Raw genomic sequence first — 26,793 nt, 5'->3', positions numbered from 1 at the left:
AGGGCAGGAGGGATGGCTCAGCAGTTAGGAGAACTTACAGTTCTTGCAGATAACCCAGGTTCTGTTCCCAGCGCCCCCATGACAACTCACAATCATCTCTAATTTCGGTTGCAGTGCAATGCCTTCTGGTGTTCTCCAGGGCACCGGGCATGGCATGTACTCGGTCCATAGCTATACATGCAAGTAAAATACTGATATAAATAACAATAATAATTGGTAGTCCATGAGATTTTATAGCAGACTACAGATGTGAACCAACCAGTGAGGTGTGGGCACTAGCTGACCCTCTCCACCGGGAGAGCCACATCTGATAACATGGCTGACCAATCATAGAGATGGAAAACTTCATACTTAAATAAACTTTGTATTGCCTGAGTTCATTAATCTTGTACCCGGCATATAGGATCTATTATAACCTGGGTAAAATGATCACTTCTGGTAAATATCATCAGGCCATTGATTAAAAGCTAAATTGATTCCAGGAAACTGGCCTATTTCTATGGTAGCAGTCATACAAATTGCTACCTTCTGTGAAATTTTGATGTGTTGCCTGGAAGGTTTCCAATATGAAAATGAAAATTTTAATACTATGTATTGACGTCATCAAGCCAGACTGGAGCAAGGATGATGTTCCGAATTAAGGAGAAAATTACTTCTACCCTCTTTTCTTATACCTTTCCCTGTGTTTCATTTGACTCTATCAGTTGCATCCAAATTCATATGTTGTGTCTCATGGTCAGCTTATTTTATAATGAGGAAAGTGGTGCCCAGAGAATGAAGTGTCTGGCTCAGGCCTAAAGGTCCACTTCGTTCAGAGATAAGCAGAAACCCAGGCTTTTTTAACCCAGACCAGGCCCTTCTTGCCAGAATATGAAGGAGTTTGTAGAGCTATTTTCATGCAAACATCCGAGGGGCATTGTAATGGTTTGTATATGCTCAGCCCAGGGAGTGGCACTACTAGGAGGTGTGGCCTTGTTGGAATAGGTGTGGCCTTGTTGGAGTAGGTGTGGCACTGTGGGTGTGGGCTTTAAGACCCTCACCCTAGTTGCCTGGAATCAAGTATTCTGTTAGCAGCCTTCAGCTAAAGATGTAGAACTTTCAGCTCCTCCCTCGACATGCCTGCCTGGATGCTGCCATGCTCCAACCTTGATGATAATGAACTGAACCTCTGAACCTGAAAGCCAGCCCCAAATATATGTTGTCCTTTATAAGACTCGCCTTGGTCATGGTGCCTGTTCACAGCAGTAAAACCCTAACAAATAGAAATAGTTTAGGAACCCATGGTGAACTAAATCACAGAGAGAGACCTGAATGCCAATCAGAAAGCATGAATACTAAATCCACTTCTGTCGTTTGTCAGCCTCGTGAACTCGACCAGTTTATCTACTTTACACGTGGATCTTACCCCAGCCACTCAAAAATTATACCTTTTTCCACTTCAAATCCTGAATTTCGTCACTGAAAAATGGAAAAATAATACCATTTCTTCCTGGTTTGAGTAGTTGGCGGACAATCAAATGAGAAAAAAAAAAAAAAGTAAAACATTGTAAAGTATCATCATCAGTGCATGTTTAATTAGAATAGAAATTATCTTAACCAAAGAGGTTTATTCTCCTTAGTTCTGGTGAAAGAAGACTAGCCTGGCATGGTTGTCTATTCTTTTTGATCCAGAATTTGAGAAGCAGATGCAGGAGACTAGCAAGTCTGAAACCAGACTGCTTCACACAGTGAGACCTTTTTAAGCTGCACGTGTGTGTGTGTGTGTGTGTGTGTGTGTGTGTGTGTGTGTGTGTGTGTGTGTACACTAGAATACTCTGAGTATGATTAGTAATAATGGCGTGATTTTGAATAAATGCAAGATCCAAAGATGAAAACATCTTGAGTGAGTAAATTTTATGACAACAGCCAAGGCAGAGTCTAGCTTTATCTTTTTAAATATAAAGCATGCAACATCATATAAAAGAATGCTCTGATAATGCAAAAAAACAGATAGAAGGAACAAAGCAGCATTTATAATATCCTCAGAAAAATGGCTCTGTGGCTTATATGTAATAAATACAATGGATTTTTGTTGAAAAGACATAAATGTTATGATGGCTATTGAATTAATATATATATGTATAATATATATATATGTGTATATATATATATATATATATATATATATATATATTTGTTCTACCGAAAGGGAAGATTTGGGGATGACTGTACTCTTTTAATTGGCAGATATTGATGGCTTAGAGAGCAGTGCAATTGGTGGCCAGTTGATGGCGTCAGCTTCAATGGAGTCGCCTTTCACCCAGAGCAGGAAACTTGATGACTCCACGGTAGCAGGTAAGGCCTTCACCTTAAAATGTACATGCTGTACACATGTTACCAGCAATCGAACTGTCAATGGTGGCTTAAATAAATTATGACTTCATCTTAGGGGGAAGGTAGCTAATGAAATTGCCCAGCTGAGATAGTGATGTCACATTCATTATTTATGATCGCTGTGTGAAACCTGACCCAATGTAATCTAATACATTGTATTCCCTGTTGTAGAATTACATGTAACTCAGAATTGCTTATCTGAGGCCTGGAGAACCTCAGACCCTTCTTTGTCATTCTCTTTGTCCCTGGGAAGTGCCCAACGCCCCCCTTTTTCTTGTAGGTATTGCATTTGCCCGTTACATTTTGGTTGGCTGCTGGAAGAACCTGATTGATACTCTGTCAACCCCCTTGACTGGTCGGATGGCAGGAAGCTCTAAAGGGTTGGCCTTTATCCTTGGAGCTGAGGGCATCAAAGAGCAGAACCAGAAAGAGCGGGACGCCATCTGCATGAGCCTTGATGGGCTGCGCAAAGCTGCCCGGCTGAGCTGTGCACTAGGTACCCATGGGGATCCCTGGCTCTCGGCCTGAGGGAGGGTCTCTTCAGAACTCGCCGGGCAAAGCATGGTTTAGAAGGGGTTCTTCTGGTATGTATCAGGAGAATATGATTAATGGATAGCTGTTTGTCTTTCTGAAGGGGTTGCTGCTAACTGCGCCTCAGCTCTTGCACAAATGGCAGCTGCTTCCTGTGTCCAGGAAGAGAAAGAAGAAAGAGAATCCCAGGAGCCCAGCGATGCCCTGGCACAAGGTAGCAGCTTGCAGGCCAGGATCTACCTGGTGATACCACTAGCAACTGGTCCCCATCCCATGTGGGATACACAGTAGGTTGTTGCCACCAGTCGGGAACCCCTCTGGGTCACAGGCGTGAGTCTGTTTTAAGTGAGGGAACTTACCTAGTGTTGATGGTGTTTCCTCCTCCATCTCCAAGAGATTCACACTGGCTACTACTGGCAAGGAAAGTACAGTCAGTTGCTAACAACAGTGCCAGGGGCCCACCTGGCAGAGCCTCCTGGGTCGTCATCAGGCTCCCTGTGCAGAGTAGAGATCCCCCTGGTTACAGCAGGAATGGCAAGTTGGCCAATGTTCTGAGGGTAAAAATCAAATCAAATTGAAAGGGGGCCCGAAAAACTTCACTCAGGAAAACCTGAGCTCTGTAGACATTGGAAAGGGTCAGTGAAGCTAATGATCTAGACATGAGGGAAGAAACTGTCTTTCCTATAGCAACGGAAGATACAAGGCAGGCAGCAGGCTGACGAAGAGACGAAAACATGTTCCAAATCCTGCCGATGCTATCCATAGATATGCAAAGTAGCTAGTCACAGGGATATGTGTATTTTTAGCAAAGACAAGCGATTTAGGTCACTGTTCCACAAACTTGAGTAATATTTAGGAGCCTGGTGACAAGCAAAGTAGAAAGGGGGAACAAGGAGTCAAAGCCTACTTAAGTATTATATACCTATCCGCTCCACAGAGATCTTCAGTTAGCTATCTGTAGTGGACATCTGTATGCCGGAACTCAAGAGACTGAGGTGAGAGGCTCACAAATTTGAGGCCAGCTTGAGTGGCACAGCAAGAACTTACTCAAAAATGTGAATTCTAGGGTCTAGAGAGATGGCTCAGCAGTTAAGAGTGCTTGCTGTTCGATCATAAGGACCAGAATTCTCAGATCTTAAGCTCCCAAATTACCAGCCAGGTATAACACAAAAGCCTTTCCTTCAACCATAGTTCTCAGGGATACAACACCCAAACTCAGGCCTCCACACATGCACAAGTATGCATGCCTACACATAAGTGTGTGCATACATAATCTTTAAAGAGTTCTGCATCGCCTGTTAAGAATACTAGTCGCTCTTCCAGAGGACCCAAGTTACATTTTCAGCACCTACATGGTGACTCACACCCATCTGTGTGGCTCCTACATCTGCTTCTGAACTCTGAGGGAACCTGCACGCACATGTGCACACACATACATTCAGATAAAACAGTCATACCCATGAAATAAATATTTTTCAAATGTTTAAATGTTTACTATTACAGTTCCTAAAACACAACCTGCTTTACGTGCAAAGCTAAAAATGTTCTAATCGTAAACAAAGGCAAACTAAAGTTGGTCTTCTATTCATGAGGCAAATAGTGTTTTCCTACAAGTACCCTTCTCCTTATAACATGAAGCTGGCTGAGTCACAGGAAGATAGTTTTCTCTGTTTATTAGCTTTGCATGATCGCCCACCGAGTCTGGCTTTCTTCCAGAGTGGTGCAGCCATTTTGCCTTACGTTGTGATTTAGCCTAAATGATGTGCTAAGTCAATGTTTGTATTCTCCCTCAGTCATCACCACTCTGTTTTATTCCACTAAAGTATTATTTATAGCTTACAGATGCGAGTGTGCGATCCGGGGATGAAATGACATCATGAGTTTCACTTGAAAAGAAGTCATCCCTGTGCTCCAGATACATTACATACACACACAGTTTCTTAGATGACCACATCAGACAGGCATAAATAATATTAAGCAGTCTCAGAGAGGCTTACCTGCACACTGCCAAGAACTTCTTGATTATTTGTAAGTTAGGTTGCACAGGGAAGGATGAACAGTCTAGAAGCAGATGGTTTGGCTGGAGTTAGTTCATAAAGCCCACCCACGACGGTGTTGTGTCACACCTGGATCCATGGATAGACTGGAAGGAACTGGACCTAGCTCGGGGTCCCTCTGACCTTAGAGCCACAGAGCAGGGATCACCAGTGAATGGGGACTTGTCTGACCATGACTTTGCATGTGGATGATGGAGACCTGCCAAAGAGGTGCTTGCAGCCAGCGAAGTATCTACCATTTCCCTTTCGCTCTTGCATGAGAACGCACTCTCTCATTTCCATCTTGTCTCTCTCCCTTTCTGTCTCCCTTACTCAGACTGCTATTTTAATAAATGTCTTTCTGGCACAGTGAAACTAAAAGTGGAGCAGAAACTGGAGCAGATGGGGAAGGCGCAGGGGGTGTGGCTGCACACAGCCCACGTCTTGTGCATGGATGCCATCCTCAGCGTAGGCCTGGAGATGGGAAGCCACAACCCGGACTGCTGGCCACACGTGTTCAGGTGCATGATGGTATTCCCCACCCCTGACGGCACAGACCCTGCCTTGGATAGTCTGGGGTGGTAGAGAAGGTATAGACTCCAGAGTCTGTCAGCATCTCAGGAGAGCACTCACCAGTTAGATACGTTCTGAGTGAAACATAGAGAAGATGTTTCAGGGAACAGAATGGCAGAACTCCTTCAGGGAACTGGGACTTACCTGGTGACATTGCCCTGAGAGACAGATGTCTTGGAGCAATGGAGGAAAAGCTGCTTTCCTGAGTGGAGGATAGAACACAACCATGAGTACAACTCTAGAGTATGCTCAGGAGTCAATGATTCAACTCTTGCATGCTTGTTAATGTCCCTCCTAGTTTAAGAAACGGACCCCGAATAACACATCATTACATCCAGTACCTGATTAAGGACATCTAGTTTAAGTGGACAGAGAAAAATATGAACACAGTAGTACATCTGTGCAAAGCACCCCAAAAAATCTGACCCTTGTGGCATGGAAGTGAAGAGAGTCCCAGTCAGCAACCGTAAAATAAAAACAAAGGGACAACTCCATAGTCAAGAACCGTGCCTCCCCAAGCATTGGCGTTACAGCAGAAGGGAAACAAGCAGGATCACCCATGGAAAGAGAACAGTTAGATAGTAACCCAACGAGACCTGAGTTCAGTTCTACTCCACTAAGACAAATAGAGCTCCAAGTGCTAATTGAGTTCCTAAGACAAAAACATGCAGAAAACACGTTATAAAAATAACCTGTTGCGTGTAGTTTTAAAAACACGCTACTGCCTTAGCCTGGAGGCTTGGACCGAGTTACCAGCCCCTCCCAGCTTAGCTCCGGATCCATCCACAACCATCCCCCAACCTGGCTTCTCTTTTCTACCCGGATGAAAAACACTCTCAGACAGCTTTATTACTTGAGAACTTGCCAGCGAGCACAATTGCTGGGCACGGAATCTCCTGCCTGGAAAGGCATGCCTTCAACATTATTATCTCCATTTCTCCTCCCGCCCTAAACTTACCAGCTACCCTGTACCAGCTAGCCCACACCAACTTCCTGGTCCCCCGGCCTACAGTGGAGGCTGAAGGCCCCAGCTGCCGGGAGGCCCTACACTGCTTCTTTCTTCTCGTTCCAAAGCATGGCAGAAAAGCCCCTCTCTTTCCCTGTGTCTGCCTTTTCCTCCTGGACCCTGAAAGTCCCACCTATACCTTATGTCCAGAAATTGGCACCCAGCCTTCTTTATTGACAAAATCAAGAACCAATTAGGGAGCCAGACCCTTAGGATCAGCACCTCCCCCGGACACCAACCACCTCTAAGAGAGCACTGTGAAAGGACCAGGGTGAAGCAGTCTGGGGCGAAGTGGGGTGAGAGAGAGAAACTGATGACCAGATACTTTGCGTTGACCTTACAAGAAAACAAAGGGAAGAGACTCGGGTGGTACTCAAGCGACATAGGTGAATTCAACAAATTCCCTAATTATAGAACACCAGGATAGTTTATCAGGAATGCCCTTTGACAACGACTAAATTACCTGAGATAAAGGACGCCTTAGAAAGCATCTTAATCCTGCATTCAATTAGAAACAAACCCTTCGGAAGTTGGCAGTTGCACGTCTCTGCTCTGTTTCCGCCACTCTAGGGGATGCCCCTTCAACCCCACGCCCTACTTGGACATAGGTATGCAGCCATCCCATCAGACACATCAGAGCTGGGTAGAACTCTATTGGGTCAACAGAGCCTGTCCACTGTGGGCATTTGGTTCATCTGGGGTCCTTTCTAAGGAAGTGCTTCTCTTCCTTATCAGAGCGTAGTAAAGAGGGAGAGCGGGATTCCTCCGGGAAATCTTTCAAATAAGCTGTCTAGCGAAGCAGCGAACTAAGCAACACGGAGTAGGTAAATGGGGCTCTCCTGCCTATCTTTCCCCCAGCCAGTGATGAGTGAGAGAATCTAGGGGATCCCTGACCCATGCCAAGACTGTCCCAACCCAAAACAAATTTATATCTCTGAGCGGTAACATACATAGCAAGGAACGGCAGTGCGAAATATGAGAGGGGAGGAGAAAAACTGAGGCAAACTCCAGGGGCAGCTGGATTTCCTTTTAGCTCACTGTGGGATGGGTAGAGTCGGTGGTGCCGGGCTCCAGTATTTACTTCCTGTTTGACTCTCTAGGGTATGTGAGTATGTGGGCACACTGGAGCATACCCACTTCAGCGACGGTCTCTCCCAACCCCCTCTGACCATCCATCAGCCACAGAAGACATCTGGGAGCTCAGGCCTCCTTGGGGAACTTGAGTTTAAGAGCTCATCCCAGGAGCAGAGTCTGGAACAGGGACCTTCCCTGAACGCGGCCCCTGTGGTCCAGCCCCACACCATCCAGGAGCTTGTTCGGGAATGTAGCCGTGGCCGGACCTCAGACTTCCGGGGAGGTAGTCTGAGTGGGAACAGTGCTGCCAAGGTGGTGCTCAGTCTTTCTACCCAGGCCGACAGGTATGCAAGGCCCGCTCACCCTGAGGATGCTGAAAGGAGGGACTGCATGTTGGCTACACGCCTATATTAATTTTATCTGGTCTCCAAGTCAGCCTGGGGCTAACAATGCATTAGCCAGTTACTAAAAATGATAAAAATGATAAAAATGTTTTCTACTGTGAGTATCAATCAATATCAAGTATCAATCAATATCACTCAGCCGTCTCCCACCCCCTTTCCATCTTCGAAAAGCGTTGTCTTCCGTCTACCACACACCATTTTTTGAATGAACCATCCTCTGATAGCTGAGTTCCAGACCCGAAGAGGACTACCTGAAATTTAGTCTAGGGTTTTACCATCAAGTCTGACCTCCTCACTGGTAAAATAAGATTTTTTTAAAAGTAATTTTCAGAGGGTAGTTATGAGGTGGAATTAAGTGATACATTACATTTTGGTGACCCCCGCTACGTAATCGGTACCATGGGTTGTGGAGATCGCTCAGCGGACAAAGTGTTTATTGCACGAGGATGAGAATCAGAGTTCAGATTCCCAGGCCTCACGTAAAAAGCCAGGCAGGCCTGGTAGCTCCCTGGAGTTACAACACTTGGGAGTCAAGGGCAGGCTCCTTAGGTCAAACCAGCTACCCTAGGCTAGCAAAAATGATCAAATCCTGGATCCAGTAAGAGAAACTTCGGCAATAAATAATGGAATGAAAAGAATTAAGAGAGAAAAAAGGATCAGGGAAGACACCCATTGTCAGGTTTAGATTTATGCACACATACGTACATACACACACACACACCCCACACACACACCACAAGCACACACACACACACCACACACATAAGCACACACACACACACACACACAGTCATACTCATGAAATTAAAAAAAAAAAAATCCTACCCAGAAATACGGTACTTGTTGATGTCTAAGGGGCCACATTAAGGTAAAGAAGGGAAATCAGTTACTGCCTCAAATGTTTAACAACACGTCTTGATTCTGAGGGTTCTTGTAATCGCCAGTCACACCACATCACCTTATCTATCCCTTCAAAGTATAGTTGATATGCCCAGGCTTCCTACAAAAAGGACAGACAGGAAGTGGCTAGCCCAGCAGACCGAACGTTCGCAGGCTGGGCTCAGACAGCCTGACTTCCTGTTCTGACTCTGACATTGACAGCAGCCTGTTAATTCTACAGAAGCAGTTAAACTCTATTTTCCCCACTGACTCACACAGTGTGTGCATGCTCTAACTGGTAGGATAATCACTTGCTTCTAGTTATCTAATAAGCTGGCTATTAAAATATTTCCGAATCCAGGAAGTGGTACATGGGTATGTATAACGCACTCCTGCAGTCTTTTTTACTACAGCAAAAGTAAAAGAAATGGTTATGACCCGGGAGCAAAATGGAAAACAGCAAAGAAAATGTGTCGTTTCTAATAATTTGTAAATTTTTTTTTTTGGTTCTTTTTTTCGGAGCTGGGGACCGAACCCAGGGCCTTGCGCTTCCTAGGTAAGCGCTCTACCACTGAGCCAAATCCCCAGCCCCAATAATTTGTAAATTTTTAACTGTTTCTGTCGTTTTTTTTTTTTTTTCATTTCATGCTCCTTACTGGACATTAAATTTTAACTTCTCTTAAACATTACAGTTTGAATTGGAAAATCCTTTTTAAAATGTAGCTTGAAAACATAAAAGCAATCTTTGTCTGTCCATCCATACATTATATATGTCTGTTTGTTATCATAAAATGGGGGTGGTGTTAATATACACCTCATCATAGGCCACGTCATCAGTATGCCCTCATAACAAGATGTTCTTATACATAGCCAGATATAGAGTAAGCATTCGAAAGTCCACCATCCAGGAAGCTAAAACAGGAGGACCGTGTGTTCTAGGCCAGTCTTGGAAACAGGGAGTCGCACAAACTACATCATTGTGACTGGAACTGCTTTTCCAAGGTTTAAGAAAGTGTATGCTTACTACTTTAATCCAAAATCAACACTTGTTACCACATCTCTTTCCTAGTAGGACACAGTGATACTGACCTACAAAAACAAGTAGGTAGGATGTCTATTTTCCTTGTCATTCCTATTAAACATGTGCATTTAGTTAATAATTGAAAACATTCGAAAGAAAACTTTAGTGTGGTCTGACTTGGTAGAGAACAGAGTGATTGCTGACATTACGTGAGACCTGTGTATTCTTAAAAGGCCTGAGGCACTTCTTAGGTTTACCTAACTATGCGTATGTTTGTGGTAAGGTAGTTGCATATATGTGTTTGGTGTGTGCTGTATAAGTGCACTGTGTGAATACCATGTAGGATGTGTGCTTGTGTGCTGTGCATATGCTGATGTGTGTGCATGAGTGCATGTTAGTGTGTGTTTGTTTTGAGTACTGGTGTCTGATGTATGTGTACATTATATTTGTGTGTGTGTGTGTACTGTATATGCTGTGTGTGTGGGGGTTTTGTTTACATGTGTCTGTGTGTGTGTATGTGTATATACTGTGTATGCTATGTGTATGTGTGGGTTTTGTTTACATGTGTCTGTGTGTGCGTATGTGTATATACTGTGTATGCTATGTGTATGTGTGGGTTTTGTTTACATGTGTGTGCATGTGCACGCATGCACTTGTGTACAGCTGTGTGTTGTGAATGTGCTGTTCATGCTGTGTGCACGTGCTGTGTTTTTCATCAGACATCTGCCAACAACTGAGAAAGACCTCGGTTGCAAATGTAAATATCCTTGAAGTAGACACAAAAGATTTTGCTACTTATTAATAGAATTTCTTAGAACAACAGTCAAAGGAGGGATTTATTATAATTAAACGTCTATTGATACTGGCTACAAAAATAAATTTTAACAAGGTATTTAAAAGTTAGAATGTGTCTAATATAACTCCGTTGCTTTAAAAGTTAGTTGAATTTCTTTTATACAAAGCACGGTGTGCTGATAATCTTTATTTTGGATGACCCCTTCACATCAGTGTGTCTATGTGTGTGTCTGTCTGTGTGTGTGTGTGTGTGTGTGTGAGAGAGAGAGAGAGAGAGAGAGAGAGAGAGAGAGAGAGAGAGAGAGAGAGATCGGCGTTCTGTCTGGGAGTATTAAGTTTTCTCAAAAGGATGGGTAGGCTACATTCCTGAGCCCCTCTGCTTCCTCTGCCTGAGGTCATCTGCTGAGATTCAGTGCCCGTGCCCAGAATGCATCCTCACCTCTCAAAGGCTCCAATGAACAGGCCATAATAATGAGACAATAATATAATATAAATTAACATTAGCTGGTGGTTATGATATCAAGAACCTTCCCAGACACTTCACACAGACCAGACAGCACTCCAGGCATCCCGACCATGACTGTTATTAACTTTCTTAGAGGAGGAAATACAAGTCAGTGGAGTTACCTAATTGGCTTTAAGCCATTCCACTTTAAAATGGTAGAGCCAGAAAATGCTTCAAAGTCTCTCTCTCTCTCTCTCTCTCTCTCTCTCTCTCTCTCTCTCTCTCTCTCCCTCCCTCCCTCCCTCCCTCTCTCTCCCTCTCTCCCTCTCTCCCTCTCTCTCTCTCTCTCTCTCTCTCTCTCTCTCTCTCTCTCTCTCTCTCTCTCTCTCTCGATTCTCGGTCCTTATAGGCAGAATCCAAGAGCAGAATAAAAGTCCAGGGGTTTTTCTTTCCTTTCCTTTCTTGCTTTGTCGTTGATGTTGTTTAGGTTTTGTTCTGTTTTGTTTGCTTTGAGATAGAATTTCATGTGTCTTAGGCTGCTCCCAAGTTTGCTATGTAGCTGAGGATGGCCTTGAACTTGCTCTTTTAGCCTTCATCCCTAATTACTAAGATTATAGAGATGTGGCACCAGAACCCTGGCTCCAGGCATGCGACGTAAATACTCTAAAGCGAGCAGCATCCCTAGCCACTAAATGTCCAGAAATCATTTCTAATCTTTTTAAAATGTATTCTGATGTTTTACCCACATGCATGCCTCTGTACCACATGTACACGAGGGCAGCAGAAGATTACCCAGAATCCCCTGGAACTGGAACTACAGACGGCTAGGAGCAACCGTGTGCTGGGAGTTGAACATGGGACTCTGAAAACATGAGCCAGTGCTCTTAACTGCTGGGTCATCTATCCAGCCCTGAAATGACAGAATTTTAATTATGCATGACCCTCCGATACCAAATGACAGTGGATGGCATTTTGATAAAATACTTCAAAATACTCATTGCATATGAAATTATTTCACGCACTAAAACGGTCAGAACTACTTAACATCTTCGAGCGCTCACGGCACTCCTAGTGTCAAGCATTGACTTGTGGTTTTGATTTATGCCTGCCTACTTACAGACAGAAACAGAAAGACACCTTCAGTTCTTTTCCGTGGTCTCACCAGTCATTTTCGATCTTTGTCCTTTCACATCCTTGGCTCATTTTCAAACTAGGCCTTGAACTTTTGTTGTTAAGCTTTAGGCATGCTTAGTTGTTCTCAACACTGGATTTATAAGATAGGTAGTATCTTTTCACGCCTCGTATTTTAAACTATTTCTGTCTTCAAACTTAGTGTGTCTCAGTTTAGTTCTTCAAAAAGGCTCAGGATTCAATTTCCGTTGGAGACAATGTCCCTTGAGCAGCCCGTGGCATCCCATACCACTGACATTACCGCAGGTTTGGCCAGTAGACCATAGAGATACCTCACTGCTCACTGCGGCTCTGTGACCCTAATGTCTGATCTTTACGGCCCACCCTCCTCCCCACAGCCCAGGAATATCTCAAAGCAATAATCTATCATCTTTCACATTCTTGCCACATGATTTAAGAGTGCCTACCACCAGTGGCTAGCCTTGGAAGCTGCAAAGATCTCTTTCTTTTATTTTTTTTTTTCAAGTATGCTTTGCACCAAACCCTCATGGTTAGTGCTGACTGATTCACGTTAATAATAGTGATGTCACAGCACTTTTCTTAATTCCATCCACCAGATTGCCGTGTGTATTCTGCCGTATGCCCTTGACAAACTGTTCCTATATAACATGTGTCTATTTATACCCAGGCTCTTTGATGATGCTACGGATAAGTTGAACTTAACAGCCTTGGGAGGGTTCCTCTACCAACTCAAAAAAGCATCCCAGTCCCAGCTTTTCCATTCTGTGACAGACACAGTTGATTACTCTCTGACAATGCCAGGTAATTTTTTTTCCTTGAAGAAACTGTTGTTAAGTGAGGAGGAAATAGCCCAACCTTTGGTGCTAATACCATGTGTGATAGATGACAGTAAAGATCATAATTATCACAGTTTAAAATACTCATCCGCTAAGCATGGGCATGGGTCATCACATTCGTGTACTGATCATGGGAATTTTAAAAGTAGATATATTTACCCCTTGTTTTAATACATGAGATCATTGGGGATTAGAAGGAAATCCTTGGCCCATTCCAGTGCAGCTACTAAACAGGTCTGACTCCCCAGTCTTACAGTTTAAACCACCGCTTCGTGTCTTTTTCCTCTGTGAACATAGTATTGAGTCAGGGAGAGGTCTTGGTCCTGCTGAGTGAACCCCCTTGCTGGTTTTGAATAGAAGGCTCTCTCCTGGCTTAGCCAGAGCCTGTCAGATACAGAGGCGAATGCTAGCAGCAAACCATTGAACTGAGAACGGGGTCCCGTTGGAGGAATTAGAGAAAGGATTGAAGGGGCTGAAGGAGCTTGCAACCCCATCAAAACAGCAATGCAAACCAACCAGAGCTCCCAGGGACTAAACCACTACCCAAAGACTATACATGGACTGACCCATGGCTCCAACTGCATATGTAGCAGAGGATGGCCTTGTTGGGCACCAATTGGAGAAGCGCTTGGTCCTGCCAAGGCTGGACACCACCACCCCTTTCTCCCTCATGCAGTGTAGGGGAATGTCCAGGTGGAAGGCGGGAAGCGGGGGTTGGTTGGGGAGGGGGAACACCCTTATAGATGAAGGGGAGGGGGAGAGAAGGCTCTCTCCTTCTTCGATGAGCCATCTCAAACTGTCTCACTATCCAAGAACACTGCCTTGATTTTCAGCTTCTCTTTGTGCTGGAGTCCATTGAACTATACCTAAGTTTGGGCCTTCTCATCTCACCTTCTCGCAGGCGAAGTCAAGTCTACCCAGGATCAGAAAAGTGCTCTGCACCTGTACCGCCTGGGGGACGCCATGCTGAGGATCGTGAGGAGCAAAGCGCGGCCCCTGCTCCACGTGATGCGCTGCTGGAGCCTCGTGGCCCCACACCTGGTTGAGGTGAGCTTGGAAGTGGGGTGTAAGCCCTAGCCCGGAGGCCCGCGGCCTTCTAATCTCTTTGCAGGGCTGCCTCTTTTACATTCTGCTCTTAACTTGAGTCCGGAGCTAAAAGAAAGAGTCCCAAATCGATTCCTTGCTTTGAGGCAGCACCCTTGGTTCTTGGGTCTCTTCTCTGATAACTGCAGGGGAACCGCATATCCTGGCTTTCTCCATAAAAATAAGTGAATCCTAACACCCTTCTGCTGTCTGAAAGAAAGCAGTTTATAGGATTGGTTTTGGGGTAGACCCATCCGCTCATGACGACTGCCTCTGTTAGGCACTTTGCTGGTACTGTGATAAAACACTCTTATTTCAGTCAACATAATAGAAGGGAGGGTTTCTTTGGACTTAAGCTCCAGGAGAGCCCACAGAGGCAGAGGAAAGCATAGCTGGAGCAGGAAGCTGGGAGAATAATGTCTTCAGGGATACACAAAGCAGAGTAAGCCAGCTGGAGGTAGGGAGAGGCTATAAAACCTCGAAGACCACCCCTAGGATCCCTTCCTCCAGCAAAGCTGTACTGCCTCCCCAAGGTGTGCCAGCCGGGGATCAGTCATCCAAGTAAATACCTGAACCTATGGGGATCGTTTCTCATTCAAACCACCCCCCCTAGCTAAGTAACAGGAAACACCATTTTCACATTTACGAACGATAACTGTTCATAAGTGTGCTGTAGTGCTTCCCCAGTAAAGATTACAAGAGACCATTTCATAGAAGTTAATTTACTAGCCTGAGGATAGACTAGTAAGGAAGAAAGGTAGAAAATATCAATGTAGTCAAGGCCAAGGACTGTATCAGCTAGGTATTATGCTATAATTAGCTATGCTGAAGCCCAGGAGCTACAAACAATAGCCATTTGTGTAGTTCATAATTTCAGTATCATAAATTTGAAGAAAATGCTCTGGTAACTCTGGTCTGGACCCCTGCGCTGCCTAGTTGTATCCACGTTAGATCCATTTGGGAAGAAAGAACCTCAGTTAAGAAAATGCCCCCATCAGGTTGGCCTTTGCACAAGCCTATGGAGCATTTTCTTGATTGACAACTGATGTGGGAGGGCCCAAATCATTGTGGGTGGTGCCACCTTGGGCTGGTGGTCCTGGGTATATAATAAAACAGCCTGAGGGCTGGAGGGATGGCTCAGCGGTTACAAGAACTGACTTCTCTTCCAGAGGTCGTGAGTTCAATTCCCAGTAACCACATGGTGGTTCACACCATCTGTAATAGGATCTGATGCCTTCTTCTAGTGTGTCTGAAGACAGCTACAGTGTACTTATATAAGTAAGATAAATTTTAAAAAGATTAATAAAGCAGGCCAAGCAACCCATAAGAAGCAAGGCAGTAAGCAGCAGTCTTCCATGGCCTCTGCATCAGTCCCTGCCTCCAGTTCTTTCTTCCCTGCTTGAGTTTCTTCCCTGATAGATATTACCCAGAAATACAAAGTGGAGTAAACCCTTTTTTCTCCAAGTTGTTTTTGGTCATAGTGTCTTCACATAGAAATAGACACCCTAAGTAAGACAGCTAGCTTGGCTGAGCCCACATGGTTTTCCTTGCATGCTATAGTTCACTGATACAAAGGCCAGCGCAAACTGGTTCTTGGTAGCTTTAACTGGGAAGGGTGGGCATCGGTCTCTCTCTACGTAGACTCCAATATAGGCTTGCCCACCCATTCACATGGTCTTCTTGGGATTCCCCCAAACAGTGAGAGCACGAACTTCCTATCACAGCTCTTTATGTGTGGAATGATCTCGGCTGTGCCACCAGCCAAAGCAAGTTCCATGTCGAAGTTGAGAGCCAGTGAGGAAGACAGAACATTAGATCCAGACAGATCCAGACTGTGGGGAACGATTTGACTACCGCTCCATCGTACTAGGGGACACGTGATCTTGATCTTTTTTTTTTTTTTCTTCCCGGAGCTGGGGACCGAACCCAGGGCCTTGCACTTGCTAGGCAAGCGCTCTACCACTGAGCTAAATCCCCAGCCCCAGGGGACACATGATCTTAATATGTTAGGGGGATGACCATGAGCAGTTCCCAGATGGGTTGTGATGGTCACATGCTCTGTACTGCTGAAGAAAATGTTCATGCTGCATGAAAAATAATAGGAACCTTGCTCTTCCAGAAACCTCAAGGTAGCGTTGAAGTTGTATCTGACCAGTGGTGCGTATCATCTGTACGCTAAAATGCCTTAGAAGTTTGGATGTAAACCAAATTGCTTTTTCTACCTTCACATAATGAAGTAGGCTCCAGAAGCCATATTCTCCTTGCCTGAAATTCCTGTTGGCATTCGGCCCTCTCTTATCTTCTGTAGGCTGCCTGCCATAAAAAACGCCATGTGTCTCAGAAGGCTGTTTCCTTCATCCATGATATCCTGACCGAGGTTCTCACTGACTGGAGTGAGCCTCCCCACTTTCACTTTAACGAAGCACTCTTCCGGCCCTTTGAGCGTATCATGCAGCTTGAGCTCTGTGATGAAGATGTTCAAGACCAGGTCAGTGCCACATAGGCTTCTGCATCCTCTCCCTAGAGCAGGTATTTGGTGAGAGCAGAGGCAGACGCAGTTTTCTGATTTGCATACTGTCTTCCTAGGTTGGTGACAGAGAGAGAGAGAGTGAACAATCTGGCTAGGATCACCTCGTGATTGGTAGAACTGAAACAGAGCTAGAGAATCTGGCTGGGTTCATCTGTGTCTTATCTACACCACACTATCCACCATAGTCATTCTGTCTAATGGGAGACAGATGGAAAGAAGCAAACTCAGTGACCTCACAGGTGACACAGTGGCGGGCAAGAGCTCAGCAGGCCCTTTCTCTGAAATCAACTCGGATGTTGATGGCGTGTTCATTTTATTTAAATGTAATACATATTGGCAAGAAAATGAACACTATTAAAAGACCCTCAAAGTGACAGTCAGAGAGGGTTGGGCATACACACATTCTCTACCCTGGGTGGTTTTGCTGTAATGAGGTATAACACACTATCAGGTGATGCCAGAGCTCATCACACCACATTTCCAAGGTTTTGGGCCAATGATATCATACATAGCTTGGCTTTACTTAAGCCAAGCTTAAATATAAAAATGGGTAGTGTCAGAAAGAAAATGAGAGGAAATGAGGATGTATAGAAGCAATAATCTTCTCCCCCCACCCCGCCAATAAAGTTGATATTAACTAGAATTATAATGTGCCAACTTGATGGTCTGAAGAAAATAACACATACATGAAGAGAAGTTTTAAAAACACAGATGTTAAAATGACTGTGTGTTTAATATGAAAGAACATGGTAAAAATAGAATGGAAAACAGAAAGAGCCTCGTACACGGTAGCATCAAGTCGGAAAATCAGTATCATCACAGAAACGGAAGTTGAGCCCACAGTGAGTACCACTTCACTGCCTGGGTAGTAACTGCAGGTGAGCTGTAGAGGGAATTAACATCAGACAGACACTGGATGTGAAAGCGAATTCTTTACAGAGTTAAGGACACAGCCTGGCTGTTCCTGCAACAGCATGTCCCCAAGAGAAATGGAAAAGCGTCCATGAAAGTCTTCGTCACAAATGTTTGTAACAATAGCCACATCATCAAATGGAAGCAAAAGCCAGCTGTGTTGGTCTGTGCCTCCTATTCCAGAACTTAGGAGGCCAAAGCAAGGGGCCACAAGAGTGAAGCCAGCATGAGCTGCATAGGAAGTTCTTAAAGTATGGGCTATATAGGCAGTTCTAAGCCAGTTTGAGCTACTTTCTTGGTGTGGGAAGGAAGAAAAGCTGAGACAAGAAGACAGGTAAGAACTAGAACTATGCAGATTCCAACTTTGAGGGAGTTGGCAGAATTGTATCAGTGTCAGGTCAAAAACGAAAGACAAGCGAAGAGTATTACTATTACTAGAAACGGGTGTATCTAGAAATAGTATTACTATTACTAGAAATTGCTATTACTAGAAAAACTAAAACTAGAATTTTATAATTATAAGTAGGTCTAGTTTATTAGGAAGACATGCCAATGAAAATGTCTCTGGAACTGTGGAGATGGTTCTGACATTATAGTGCTGGCTGTCTAAGCTTGAGGACCTGAGTTAGATCCCAGCACCTATGCAAAGAGCAGGCATGGTGATGCATAATGTAAACCCCACACTGGTGAACTGGAGACAAGAGAACCCTTAGGGCGCAGTGGCCAGCCAGCGTGGTCAGATCAGCAAACTCCAGGTTCAGTGGTTTCCAAAACTTAGGTAGAGAGCAATAAAGGAATATACCCATTGTCATCTTCTGACCCTTACAAAGACATAAACCCATGCAACCTTACAAATGCATGAAGACCAAAACAATGAAGAGTAAATATAGACAGTGTAAGGATCATGGTTTGAAAAGAATGGAAAGTTATTGCTTAATGAGCACAGAATTTCAATTTAGAAAGATGAAAATTTCATGGGAATGGATAGTGGTGAGAAATGTATTAAACTGTATGAGCTGTATAACAAGGGGTAAAGTGATGTTTACACTATATACATTTTTCTGTGATTTAAAAGAATTGTAATGTGATATCATAACACTTCTCTCAAAGCAACTGATAGAACAACTAGACATCAACTCAAGGTACAAATAATAAGCAACGTTGTGGCTCAGTATGAGTGGCAGGATGCATATTTTTCCAAGAGCATGTGGAACATTTTTATAGTAGTTTATATGCAAACCTATAAAACAAGTCTCTGTAAGTTTAACCAAACTTAAAAAAAAATGTAAGTATATTTTCTACCCATAGCGGAATTGAGTTCATAATAAATAAATAGACTTGGAAAATGGTCAGATATTTGTAAATCAAACATCAGAATTCTAAGTAATCCTTAAGTCACTGAAGGAATGAGGAATGTTTAAAGATGCCTTGAGAGAAAACAGGACATACTGGATTTGTAGTATGTAGCTAAATCAGTATTTGTAGGGATGTTACAGTTGGCAAATGTTCGTAATAGAAGGGAAGAACTCTAATAAAGAAATCCTATTAACTTGTGATGATGATGCCATTGCAATTCAGCGGAGGAAAAAGACTGTTTTCAGCCAGTTGTATTTGGACAGTTGTGAGAAAAATGATCTTAAACCTTCATCTCCAACTACACACACACACACACACACACACACACACACACACACACACAGACACACAGACAAACTGAGAATTGGTTATGACTTAACATGAACAAGAACTATAAACATGGGCAAGGCAAAGGTTTCTTGGAAGCAATACAAGCAACATGAAAATTTTTCATAAAAAGAAAAATTGATGAATTGGACCTTACCAAAATTAAACACATATTCCCTGAAAGATAAAATTAAAATATAATAATAAAAAGATAAACGTGGGGCTGGAAAAATGGTGGTTAAGAGCCCTGGCTGCAGAATATGGCAAATACATAGGCGAATGCCAGCAGCAAATCACTGAACTGAGAATGGGACCCCCGTTGAAGGATTCAGAGAAAGGACTGGAAGAGCTTGAAGGGGCTTGAGACCCCATATGAACAACAATGCCAACCAACCAGATCTTCCAGGGACTAAGCCACTACCCAAAGACTATACATGGACTGACCCTGGGCTCCAACCTCATAGGTAGCAATGAATAGCCTAGTAAGAGCACCAGTGGAAGGGGAAGCCCTTGGTCCTGGCAAGACTGAACCCCCCAGTGAACGTGACTGTTGGGGGGAGGGTGGTAATGGGGGAGAATGGGAAGGGGGACACCCATATAGAAGGAGAGGGGGAAGGGCTAGGGGGATGTTAGCCTGGAAACCAGGAAAGGGAATAACAGTTGAAATGTAAATAAGAAATACCCACTTTAATAAAGATAGAGGGAAAAAATTAATAATAAAAAAACATATAAAACATTAAAGACAACAAACAAAATAAAAAGGCAAAATTGCCAAAAATGAACAAAATGGAAAGAAAAAAAAGAAGATATCATATAATAAAAGATAATCTTAAAAGGAAAAGAAAAAGAGCCCTGGCTGCTCTTCCAGAGGACCCAGGTTTGATTCCTACCACTTACATGATGGTTTACAACTATCTATAACACCAGTTCATTGTATACAACATCTCTGTTAACACCTCTGTGTATACCAGGCATGCATGTGATGCACATACATACATACATGCATGCATGCAAAACACACACATAAAATATTTTTAAAAAGAAAGAAAAGAGAAGAGAAGGTCAAGGTTGTAAAATTATTTGCAGAACATGAACTGGAAAGTTCCTGAATCTACAATGCAGAAGGCTAATCCTGTGAAAGCTTCCTTAGCGATTTTTCTCTTTCCCTAAAATTATCTCAGAAGTAGGGGAGTGGGGAGAGCAGTACATGACTTTTTTCATGAGCTCCACTTGTGTTAATCAATCACCTCCTCCTTCACCTGTACAGGTGGTCACCTCCATTGGGGAGCTGGTTGAGGTGTGCTCTGCACAGATCCAGTCGGGATGGAGACCCCTGTTCAGTGCTCTGGAGACAGTGCACAGTGGGAACAAGTCAGAGGTGAAGGAGTACCTGGTTGGGGACTACTCTATGGGTAAGAACAGTTGGGTGATTCTTACTATAGCACCTTCATTTCTTATGCCAAGTCTCGGGTTATCAAAAGGACAGAAGGAAAAACATTCTGTCAGCTATGTTTGTCAACAGGAAATAACATATAGCTAGAATTTGGGGTTAGCTTGCGGCTAGCTGGCCCAGAGCCCTGAGCTCATTAGGCCCCACTCTTGCTGAGATGGTATTGGTCACTCTGTATTGGTCTGTAGAGTTTCTTTCTGAAACCACACAGGAAAATGTTATGAGTTGATCATCCAAAAATATGAAATGCTCCAATTTTTTTTTAAAAAAAGACATTGTTATTTCATAGTACTCAGATTTCAGATGCTCAGTAAAGTCTAAGCAAATATTTCAAACTCTGAAGAGCTCCAAATTTGGAAACACATCTGGTCCCCAACATTTTGGAAAATGTACACTAAGCCTGAATCTATTTTTAAGTAAGAAAACTGGAAAGTATAATATAGGGGAATCAGAATTAAGGGTATTGGATCTACCTAGAAATAAATTGGCATTCCCAGTGTCCAAGGATACTGTTTCAGTGATCCAGGTCACCCTGACATTCAGAAACCCAGAAGGACTTGTGGACAGAGCATACAGCTCTGATAGGAATTATGACATGGCTTAGGTTTATCCCACGGCTTATGACTAAGATTCACTGTGGTAGTATAATGTGGGCACAGCCTGGTTTTAAGGTAAGAAGACGAAGTCTGGAAGAATGCTACAGCTTTCCTTACACTCTTGCTCCCCATGGAACATCACACAGAACATCTGGAAGTGTCAGAACATGAAGCCAGTTAAAGACCCAGTTGAAGACAGGTCACGTAGATACATTGTACCTGGCATGTTCCACATCCAGAATATTCAGTACAAACCAAACTGTTTGCACAGTCTAGAACAGTGAACCACCTTATAAGGTACTTGCCCAGGAATATTCTGAGAATCAAGTTCCTAGACGCCAGCCTGGAGCCACTTGACTGACAACCTTGCAAGCAGGATTTCCTAAGACAAGCAGACTCGTTCCTATGACTTCTGCACAGGAATTAATAAATACATGTATTTCATCTGAGACTTGTCTGAATGGTCCTTCCCTTGTCTATGGATGTTCCACTATTTTTGTAATCCTATGTTTACTGTACTGTTGACCTACACATTAATCTGGGCTTATGTTCCTATAGCTCTAACCCCATTATCCACCCAACTTTCATCCTAGCCTTCTTACTACTCCCATGTAGGTGAAACAGTAAGACATACTATCTACTCAGCCAAACGATCCAACAACGTTAAAAGTATGTATTTTATGTATATGAGTGCTCTATTTATGTGAGTACACCTATATGCCAGAAGCAGACAGCAGATCTCATTACAGAGGGTTGTGACCCACAATGTGGTGGTGGCTGGAAATTGAACTCTAGACCTCTAGAAAAGCAGCCAGTGCTCTTAATTTTTTCTAATGAATATTTTCTAAGACTCATTGGGAATCACTGAGAGCATTAGCACTCTGAGTGGTTAAAAAGCTCCCTTTATTAAGATTCTATTATCTTCCTCCCTCAGGAAAAGGCCAGGCTCCTGTATTCGATGTGTTTGAAGCTTTTCTCAATACCGACAACATCCAGGTCTTTGCCAATGCAGCTACTAGTTACATCATGTGCCTTATGAAGTTTGTCAAGGGGCTGGGTAAGTGGAACGAACCCTCCTTTAATAATTCACGGTCATTGTAGACACTTTCTACAATTGTTTTATAGGGATGTCCCTGGAGACAGGGTACTTGAGGGCCAGTCCCAGTCTTCTTTCTTGTTGGTTCTTCTTGAGGCAGTGGAGGGGGGAGAGCATCAGGGGAGGGTAAGCATTTGTCTAATGAGATATTTAGGGTTGCTGTATAATAATAAAAATATTATTTATCTAAATCTACACTATGCTACTGTAGCTGTGTTCCTCTGAGACTAGGAACTGCAGTCTCTGGCACTTAGCACCTCATCCTAAAACAGCAGGAGATAAAGTAAAGGATTAATTGCTAGAGCCTTTTCCCTCTTGTCCAGATGCCTCTCACTTGTCAGGCTAGGGGGGGAGTTTGGAGCAATAAACTATTGAACGAGGAGAAGGGAATAACACCTGCAAAAGGAAAAACTTTTATATAAGCCAATATGCAAAAAAACACATGTTCGAATACAGACTCACTAATGCATATTTATACTTTTCTATTCAAACCACTTGGGTTCGGCTTGCATACATTCTCACAATTACAAACTTACACACATACACCCATACTTACATATGCATATGGAGCAAAAGACCAAGCACTGGTGCAGAAAGAACTCACTCATTCTGGATGAAAAATGAACTCCAATCTTTATTGTATGGAGAAAGAAAAAGCTTCTACCCTTTTAATGCTAAATGAATTAAACCCAATTTTGTAAGAAGAAAGCTTTGTTTCTCTAATAGCCTTCCTCTACACAAAAGAGAAATAAGCCAAGAAAGAAATTAGGGAAACAACACCCTTCATAATAGTCCCAAATAATATAAAATACCTCGGTGTGACTTTAAACAAGCAAGTGAAAGATCTGTACAATAAGAACTTCAAGCCTCTGAAGAAAGAAATTGAAGAAGACCTCAGAAGATGGAAAGATCACCCATGCTCATGGATTGGCAGGATTAATATAGTAAAAATGGCCATTTTACCAAAAGCGATCTACAGATTCAATGCAATCCCCATCAAAATACCAATCCAATTCTTCAGAGAGTTAGACAGAACAATTTGGAAATTCATCTGGAATAACAAAAAACCCAGGATAGCTAAAGCTATCCTCAACAATAAAAGGACTTCTGGGGGAATCACAATCCCTGAACTCAAGCAGTATTACAGAGCAATAGTGATAAAAACTGCATGGTATTGGTACAGAAACAGACAGATAGACCAGTGGAATAGAATTGAAGACCCAGAAATGAACCCACACACCTATGGTCACTTGATTTTTGAAAAGGAGACAAAACCATCCAATGGAAAAAAGATAGCATTTTCAGCAAATGGTGCTGGTTCAACTGGAGGTCAGCATGTAGAAGAATGCAGATCGATCCATGCTTATCACCCTGTACAAAGCTTAAGTCCAAGTGGATCAAGGACCTCCACATCAGACCAGATACACTCAAACTAATAGAAGAAAAAGTGGGGAAGCATCTTGAACACATGGGCACTGGAGAAAATTTCCTGAACAAAATACCAATGGCTTATGCTCTAATATCAAGAATCAACAAATGGGATCTCATAAAACTGCAAAGCTTCTGTAAGGCAAACTATTGTTTGGACAATTGCAACTATTTTTTGTCCTATATTTGCACTATTGTTAGGACAAAATGACAACCAACAGATTGGGAAAAGATCTTTACCAATCCTACAACTGATAGAAGGATTATATCCAAAATATACAAAGAACTCAAGAAGTTAGACCACAGGGAGACAAATAACCCTATTAAAAATGGGGTTCAGAGCTAAACAAAGAATTCACAGCTGAGGAATGCCGAATGGCTGAGAAACACCTAAAGAAATGTTCAACATCTTTAATCATAAGGGAAATGCAAATCAAAACAACCCTGAGATTTCACCTCACACCAGTGAGAATGGCTAAGATCAAAAACTCAGGGGACAACAGATGCTGGCGAGGATGTGGAGAAAGAGGAACACTCCTCCATTGTTGGTGGGATTGCAGACTGGTACAACCATTCTGGAAATCAGTCTGGAGGATCCTCAGAAAATTGGACATTGAACTGCCTGAGGATCCAGCTATACCTCTCTTGGGCATATACCCAAAAGATGCCCCAACATATAAAAAAGACACGTGCTCCACTATGTTCATTGCAGCCTTATTTATAATAGCCAGAAGCTGGAAAGAACCCAGATGCCCTTCAACAGAGGAATGGATACAGAAAATGTGGTACATCTACACAATGGAATATTACTCAGCCATCAAAAAAATGACCATGAAATTCATAGGCAAATGGATGGAACTGGAAAGTATCATCCTGAGTGAGGTAACCCAATCACAGGAAAACACACATGGAATGCACTCATTGATAGTGGATATTAGCCCAAATGCTCGAATTCCCCTAGATGCACAGAACACATGAAACTCAAGAAGGATGACCAAAATGCGAATGCTTCACTCCTTCTTTAAAAGGGGAACAAGAATACCCTTGGCAGGGAATAGGGAGGCAAAGATTAAAACAGAGACAGAAGGAACACCCATTCAGAGCCTGCCCCACATGTGGCCCATACATATACAGCCACCCAATTAGATAAAATGGATGAAGCAAAGAAGTGCAGGCCGACAGGAATTGGATATAGTTCTCTCCTGAGAGGCACAGCCAAAATACAGCAAATACATAGGCGAATGCCAGCAGCAGCAAACCACTAAACTGAGAACAGGACCCCCGTTGAAGGAATCAGAGAAAGGACTGGAAGAGCTTGAAGGGGCTTGAGACCCCGTATGAACAACAATGCCAACCAACCAGAGCTTCCAGGGACTAAGCCACTACCCAAAGACTATACATGGACTGACCCTGGACTCTGACCTCATAGGTAGCAATGAATAGCCTAGTAAGAGCACCAGTGGAAGGGGAAGCCCTTGGTCCTGCCAAGACTTAACCCCCAGTGAACATGATTGTTGGGGGGAGGGCAGTAATGGGGGGAGGGTGGGGAGGGGAACACACGTATAGAAGGGTTAGGGGGATGTTGGCCCGGAAACTGGGAAGGGGAATAACAATCGAAATGTAAATAAATACTCAAGTTAATAAAAATGGAGAAAAAAAAAAGACTAAGCCTGCCTTGTTAAGAAAGAACCTGTTCTGTCCCATGGTAAGGAGAAGCCTACCTGCTCCTTATGCTTTCTATGGCTTTTTCTTTTTCTTCTTTCCCTCTGCATTCTGTACATTGCTCTCTTAATTTCTTATGTAACCTATAGTCTCTAAGTTACTCCACTCTGCATTCTCCTTCTAATCTTGCTCTCTCCTCCTGCTCTGATGTCACAAGAATGTTCTTACTCTCAATACCTTTTCTCCCAATGCTACCCCTTCACTTCTAAGATCTTCTTGAGTTCAGTTCTGTCTAAAAAGTTCTCCTCAGCTCATCTAATTCTTCTCTTTGCCCTCAGCCCCTATGGATCTTTCAGAACACATGATCACATGGTAAAAAGATCATCACAAATTCACACATAAAATCAAATCATAAATTGAAACAGAGAATGTTTGCATGCATATCCATTAGGCATTACTATGGCTAAACATCCATCACCTGTCATAGCCCCACAGGTTCAATGAAGGTTTAAAACCATAACTAAGTTATTAGCGAGCTTTTGTGTAGATAAACCCAGTCAATATTTTATCTTCTGTCCTAGCACCTAAAATAAATCATTAGTTCCATGTTTCTGACCTTTGGTTAATGGTTTTACAACCTCTTGTAATGTGCTCTGAGTAATAGAAAGTCTGGTTCCTGTCTAGAAGCAATTAACTGGTGACACCTGGGAGACTGGCAGAGTTCTCACTGCAGTTTTTACTATCAGAAAAGAATCTAATAGCAGTCCTACTATAAAACAGCTTAATAATCACTGATATAATTTGAGGAATTTTTAAAGGATCATCATTAAGAATTAAGAAGTCATCTATATAGTGTCACTACAAGACAGTACATCTTCATAGATCTGCAGAGATCTGCTGAAAAGTGGTGAGCTAATACTTGGTGATTGTCATATATGTTTTAACAACAGGAAATGCATATTAATATCAGGAATATTTCCTAAAAATGATTTTTTTCTGGCCTTGCCTATTGGAGCTTCATTGTAAAAAATAATCTAAAGTGAAGTCATTTCAGGAAGATCTCTTGCTAGTTATTAGTTTGTCCTATGCTGAGCAGGTCTTAGTAACAGGGCAGCCTTAGTATTATTAAAGGAACGAAGCTTTCTTCTTAAAAACTTGGATTTCATTCATTTAGCAATAAAAGGGTAGAATCTGACAACAGGATCCTAAAAACAAGCAAATATCCTAG

The 26,793-nt window shown here is 42.9% G+C and overlaps 1 protein-coding gene across 2 annotated transcripts in view; it reads left to right on the top strand.

Moving 5' to 3' along the window:
* Positions 1-26,793, top strand: part of Arfgef3 (ARFGEF family member 3) — a 159,219-nt gene that overhangs the window by 102,056 nt on the left and 30,370 nt on the right. For both annotated transcript variants that reach the window (XM_087655188.1, NM_001427849.1), the window contains 10 exon segments: positions 2,227-2,334; positions 2,654-2,869; positions 3,008-3,118; positions 5,311-5,461; positions 7,620-7,937; positions 12,957-13,090; positions 14,027-14,172; positions 16,517-16,696; positions 20,601-20,745; positions 22,314-22,436. In XM_087655188.1, the coding sequence (XP_087511314.1) occupies positions 2,227-2,334; positions 2,654-2,869; positions 3,008-3,118; positions 5,311-5,461; positions 7,620-7,937; positions 12,957-13,090; positions 14,027-14,172; positions 16,517-16,696; positions 20,601-20,745; positions 22,314-22,436 (1,632 nt within the window).

This window comes from Rattus norvegicus, chromosome 1, assembly GCF_021556685.1.
Source record: "Rattus norvegicus strain SHRSP/BbbUtx chromosome 1, alternate assembly SHRSP_T2T, whole genome shotgun sequence".
NCBI lineage: Eukaryota > Metazoa > Chordata > Mammalia > Rodentia > Muridae > Rattus > Rattus norvegicus.
Note: the sequence above shows the minus strand (reverse complement) of the source record. Positions and strands in the feature narration are given on the sequence as shown.